Below are 6,023 nucleotides of genomic sequence, written 5' to 3'. Positions count from 1 at the left end.
TATTGAAACTTGAGGTACAGCAGAGCTCCACACCCTTAATCTATGGTGTGTAGAAACTCCACCGTTGAAAATACATAAGTAAAAGGTTCAGGCATGGCCGAATGGCCAGCCCCCATAAAGGTGATCAAAAGACCGAATGGTCAAAAGATGTCTAATACAATAGTAACTTATCCTATTTATACTAGACTAGCTACTAGGGTTTACATGAGTAAGTAATTGATGCATAAATCCACTTCCGGGGCCCACTTGGTGTATGTTTGGGCTGAGCTTGATCTATCCATGAGCTGAGTCTTTTCTTGGATTTGAATGCCAAGTTGTAACGTGTTTTGGGCGTTCAACTCCGGGTCGTGACGTGTTTTTGGCATTTAACTCCAGACAGCAGCATGTACTTGGCGTTGAGCGCCATTTTACGTCGTCAATTCCCGAATAAAGTATGAACTATTATATATTGCTGGAAAGCTCTGGATGTCTACTTTCCAACGCCGTTGAGAGCGCGCCATTTGAAGTTCTGTAGCTCCAGAAAATCCATTTTGAGTACAGGGAGGTCAGATTCCAACAGCATCAGCAGTCCTTTTGCCAGGCTTTTTCAGAATTTTGCTCAAGTCCCTCAATTTCAGCCAGAAATTACCTGAAATCACAAAAAAATATACAAACTCATAGTAAAGTCCAGAAATGTGAATTTAACATAAAAACTAATGAAAACATCCCTAAAAGTAGCTTGAACTTACTAAAAACTACCTAAAAACAATGCCAAAAAGCGTATAAATTATCCGCTCATCACTTTTCATCTTATGAATTTGAGAGTATCAGAAAATAACTCTTCTCCTACATGAATTCTTGTTGATTCTTGGAAAAGTTATCTCACCTGAATACAAGCTTGAAAGTAAATTCCTCCTAAATTACTAAGTGCCTGGACTTAACGGTATACGTGACATATAATCCTCTTATATTTGGGTAATTAGGGTTTTTGTGGCTAATAAACTAGAATTAAACCTAACCATTTAATCTATATTAAGTGACAAAGGAATTGGCAGTTGATTAATTTAGAAGAGACTAAATCGCTAAGGAATTAGGGTTTAGTCAATTACAGTTTTCCAAGAATTGAATTTTACATGATTAAAGTAGTTTGTAAGAAATATTAATCCAAAAAATAAATATCTCTGAAACCTTAACTGTTCTCTCATATAATTCTCACAACTCGTCCATTGCTTGATTTGTTAATTACTGCTTGACGCTTTTGAATCCCAAAATACTATTTTCTGCTTGTCTGACTAAGTAAATCATTCGACTATTGTTGCTCAGTCCATCAATCCTCGTGGGATTGACCCTCACTCATTTAAGGTGTTACTTGGTACGACTTGATGCATTTGCTGGTTCAGTTGTGGTATTCTAATTCCATACCAGCGATTGGAGAGAAGGGGGCTGGAGTGCTGAACGCGTGCAATTCCTTACAAAATGACGTCGTTTCCTATGAACCGGCCCGATCTAGGTCCAGTTTGACCGACCGCTTCACAGACAATTTAATGATTCATTTTTGGTTTGTGGTTAGACCAGTCGTACTGGCTGGTCCAGTCTAATTTTTAGAACCATGATAATTATATTGATTTGTTCTGAAAATAGAAGACATAAGAAGTTGTATTGGCTTTGAAGACATAAGGATAGTGAATGATGTAACTTATGATACTTTTAAAGATGTCTACTTTGCTATTGGATTGTTGTAAGATGATGAGAAGTTCATAGATGTCTTAAATAAGGCAGATACTTGGACATCTACATCATATGTGAGGAGGCTATTTTGTAATTTTATTGGTATCAAACGGTCTTTCAAGACCTAACTTTGTCTAGAAAAATTGTTGGCCGCAGCTTTTAGATGATATTCTACATAGACATCGAAGGCATTTAAACATGAATGGTATAACTTTAATATCCTATTTCTATATTTCATAACTTCAAAGAATATTTTATGGCTAGAGATAGTTTATTGAACTAACTTTTTTTAAATTGTCATAGATTTAATTCTGTCTAATGAGGATATCAAGAATTTTGTATTATCAGACATAAAAGATATCATGCATTCTTATGGAAGGAGCTTGCAAGAATATCCTCCAATGTGAATCTTTTCTGGTAGTAACTAATTACAGAATAAAAGACTAATAATAGAGGAACTCAGATATGACAAACATCCATTAGAGACCTTATTATCATCGATGTTGTGTAGGTGACTATGGAGCAGAAAAAATCTTATGACAGAGTTATGAGGAATATGAACGAATTCGAGAAAGGATTTTTTTTCTTTATGGTCACGATGGTTGTGGTAAAATATTCCTTTACAACTTGATGTCATCAAAAGTTAGATCAGAAAGTAAAATAGTGCTTAATGTGGCTTCTAATAGAATAGTCTTGCTTCTCTTACCAAATAGTAAAGTTGTACACTCTAGATTCAAGATCCAACAGCACTCATCCCTCCCAAATCGTTAACAAGGACATATTTAATAATCTGAGATAAGACATCTATGCTTAGCTGGTATTGTTATGAGGCATTGGATAGATGTTTAAGAGATATTATAAGGCACATATTAATTGCTAATGGTAAGCGTCCATTCGGGGAAAGGAGGTTGTACTTAGTAGAGACTTTAGACAAATATCGCTTGTAATTTCTAGAGGATCTTCACAAGATATAGTGATGCAACCATAAATTCCTCGTACCTTTGGGAGTTTGTTAAAGTTTTACAACTGTCAAGGAACATGAGGCTAACTATGGGATGTAAAAATTAAAACCAACAGAAAATAAAGGAATTTAGGTATTGGTTATTAGAAGTTGGTGATGACCTACTAGAAGATAGACTAGATGGAGAGTCAGAAATTGAAATTCCTATGGATATGATAGTTTTAGATTCCAAACAAGCATTTGATGAGTTAATTGACCTTGTCTTTCGAAGCTTAGTGCATAGTTATTTAATGTCAAGCAATTACTATAATAATTGATTAATACTAGGACTGGCTTTAGATCATAGTTATTAGAATCAGACTGGACCAGACGGTTCGACTAAAAAACCGATAAACCAGTAGTTTGACCGTTCAATTAGTAGATTGGACCGGATAAGCAATTGAACCGGTCAATGGTGGTCAAACCCGTTGGAAATCAGCCGGTTCGCACTTCAGATCGCACTCAATCTGCGCGGGTCTACGATGCACCTATGCGTCCGCTAAACCATTGTAGGAGCTGCTGTCCAGCACAATTCCAAAAATGCAAACGCCGAGGGGCTGAGGCCCGAACAAGGGTTGGCAAGGATACAGCGTCACTCCCTTGCCACTGTGCCATCTTGATTCTCAGTATTATATGTGATAAAAATTTAATATATAATAAACCATTAATAAATTTTTATTTATTTTTATCCATTTAAGCATGGATTGACATGGATACCAATAACAAGTAACAACACATAATATATAAACATATTAATATATTGACATTGATTGTGTTATCTTTTATTTTTTCTCATTCATTTAAATGAAGAAAATATTTTGTACGAGTAAAGTATCATTTTTGTCCCCAATATTTTGGGTAAGTCCCAAAGTTGTCCCTAACGTTTTAATCGTCCTATTTAAGTCCCTAACATTTCAAAATTGACTCAATGTTGTCCTACCGTTAGGGATCCATTAATAGCGGCGGGATAAAATTGAGATGATTTTGAAACGTTAGGGACTTAAATAGGACGAAAACGTTGGAGACAAAAACGATAAATAGAAATAAATTTTAATTTTATCCTTCAATAATATCAGTTTTTTACTGTATATAGTATTTAATTATTTTTTAATCACATCTAAGTAAATTATAGTTAATCACATTACTTTTATTCTAAATAAATTAATTTTTTTATAATTTTACTCTTAAAGTTATTTATCATTTTTTGGACTTATTGACTAATTTATTATCTATTTTTGCACCATAAATTATATCTAAGAATTGATATTTGATTATCATTAATATATTTTTTAAAACCATACATTTATTTTTTATTTTATTTTATTTTTATAAGTTTATATTTTTATTTAATTATAACCGGGTCAACCGGGTAAATCAGTGACCCAATAACCTAGTCATATGACCGAATCAATTACCGGTTCGATTCTGATAACTATACTTTAGATGTTGTTGACAAGATAAATAGTCACCTACTATCAATTGTTCCTAATGATGAAAATGTGTATCTTAGTTCAGACAATCTTTGTATTAAAGAAGGTAATATGAAAAGCCACTTGAAATTCTTTGGTCTAGAAGTATTGAATGCTCTTAATTGTTCTGGTCATAAGTTTACACTCATGATTGGTGTTCCGATAATGCTAATTAGGAACATAGACCAGTCATTTGACCTATGCAATGGTACACGATTACATATTAAGAGACTTGGAAATTACTTGGTTAAATGCGAAATACTAACAGAGACCAAAATATGAGAAATTGAATTAATTTTCAGAATAAATATGGTTCCAAATGATGACAGCATTCCATCAATTAAGTTCAAGAGAAGACAATTTTCATTGATGGTGTCTTTTTGTATGACAATAATCAAGGCCTAAGGACAAACATTAAAAATCATGGGTGGGTTTGTACTACCGAGACCTGTTTTTACGTATGGACAGTTATATGTGACACTTTCAAGAGTTAAGAGCAAGTAAGGAATAAAAGTTTTAATTCAACGTCATGAGGGAGTCTCTGAGAATTGCACGATTAATATTGTGTATAGAGAAATTTTTGATAAATTGAGATAATTAGATATTGGTTTAATCAATTGATATCTCTTTGTTGTTAATTATGTTTTTTCATTTTTTTTATAGTTGGATAAAAATTTTAACATAAATAATGTTTAAATTTTATATGGTACATGATTAAAGCTATAATCTATAAATGTGCAATGATCAATGTTGGAGATATAAACTAAAATTTTGGTTATTTATAAAAAAGAGTATGTATACACATTTTTCATAAAAATTAAGACATTAATTTATTACATACTACGTTTTTTTTTTAATTAATCCAATTATTTTGTAAACTTTTTTATTATGTACTTTTGTTTAGTATTTGTTTAAACGATAAAAAAATATGAGTTTTATTTAAAGTTTAATATGCTGAACAATATTTTTTTTATTAAATATACCTCAGATATAAATTAAAAAATAATATTTTTCACACATCGCGCAATTACATACACTAGTTCTATCTATAGTACATTCTCTACATTTTTTAAAAGCTTCCAACTCAATTTTCGCTTCATGTGATAGTAACTTGATATATAATTTAGGAATTACGATGCTTCCAGTAATAGTAAAACCTTTTTCTTTTATGTTTCACCATTTCATGCTTTATTCTTTGTTGTAGATGGATGATTATCTAGTTGATAACCCGTAGCTATTGCTAAGGCCTCATTGTACTAATTTCCTGTGAGATTACAAACTAAAGTTGAAATCTTGTCCAACTTTAAAAGTGATAGCAGAATATCCTGGTTAATGAAACTATTGTTAACCCTTTTTCTGCTTGTCTTTCAATTCAAATGATATAAGCTCTTTTAGTAACTATATATTAAGGGGAAAAAATGAAAAGTAATAATATTACACAGATACAAAAACACTACTCTTAATCTTTATAGCCTGCCTATATATAGTCCCTATATACACTACATAAACACGAGGTTTAAGCATGGACTATCTATGGCGTAGAGGACATTGATGAAGTGTGATGAGACAAAGAAGAGAAAGAAGGGCTAACTCTAGATAATGCCCCCGGTGTGTTCCTGCACAAGGGGCAGGTTCCATTCATTCTGAGCCACTCGTCTATGCACTCAGCATGGAAATAATGGTTGCACTCAGGTATGGTCCTCAAAGTATCTTTAGGCTCATATTCACAGAGGCATATTGAGCAGGTATTATCAGTGGGCTTCAACAAGCGCCCGCTCTCACCGATAAGAGTCTTTGGGTACTTTTCAATTGTGGTCCTATCAAGGCCCATTGCAAGAGTAATAGGC

At 32.9% G+C, this 6,023-nt stretch overlaps 1 protein-coding gene across 1 annotated transcript; it reads right to left on the bottom strand.

Moving 5' to 3' along the window:
* Window positions 1–5,553: 5,553 nt before the first annotated feature.
* LOC127739550 (putative RING-H2 finger protein ATL69) lies at window positions 5,554–6,017 on the bottom strand. Its single transcript, XM_021138440.2, has one exon. It carries the CDS (start codon window positions 6,005–6,007, stop codon window positions 5,708–5,710), a length of 300 nt encoding a protein of 99 aa, XP_020994099.1. The 5' UTR covers window positions 6,008–6,017; the 3' UTR covers window positions 5,554–5,707.
* Between the last annotated feature and the right edge of the window lie 6 nt (window positions 6,018–6,023).

Source organism: Arachis duranensis, chromosome 3 (assembly GCF_000817695.3).
Source record: "Arachis duranensis cultivar V14167 chromosome 3, aradu.V14167.gnm2.J7QH, whole genome shotgun sequence".
In the NCBI taxonomy this organism is placed as follows: Eukaryota; Viridiplantae; Streptophyta; class Magnoliopsida; order Fabales; family Fabaceae; genus Arachis; species Arachis duranensis.
The sequence above is the reverse complement of the archived record's forward strand: the minus strand, read 5'-3'. Positions and strand labels throughout refer to the sequence as shown.

Coding starts and splice junctions, on each gene's coding strand:
- LOC127739550 (XM_021138440.2), bottom strand. CDS start 6,007: ATGGGCCTTGATAGGACCACAATTGAAAAGTACCCAAAGACTCTTATC.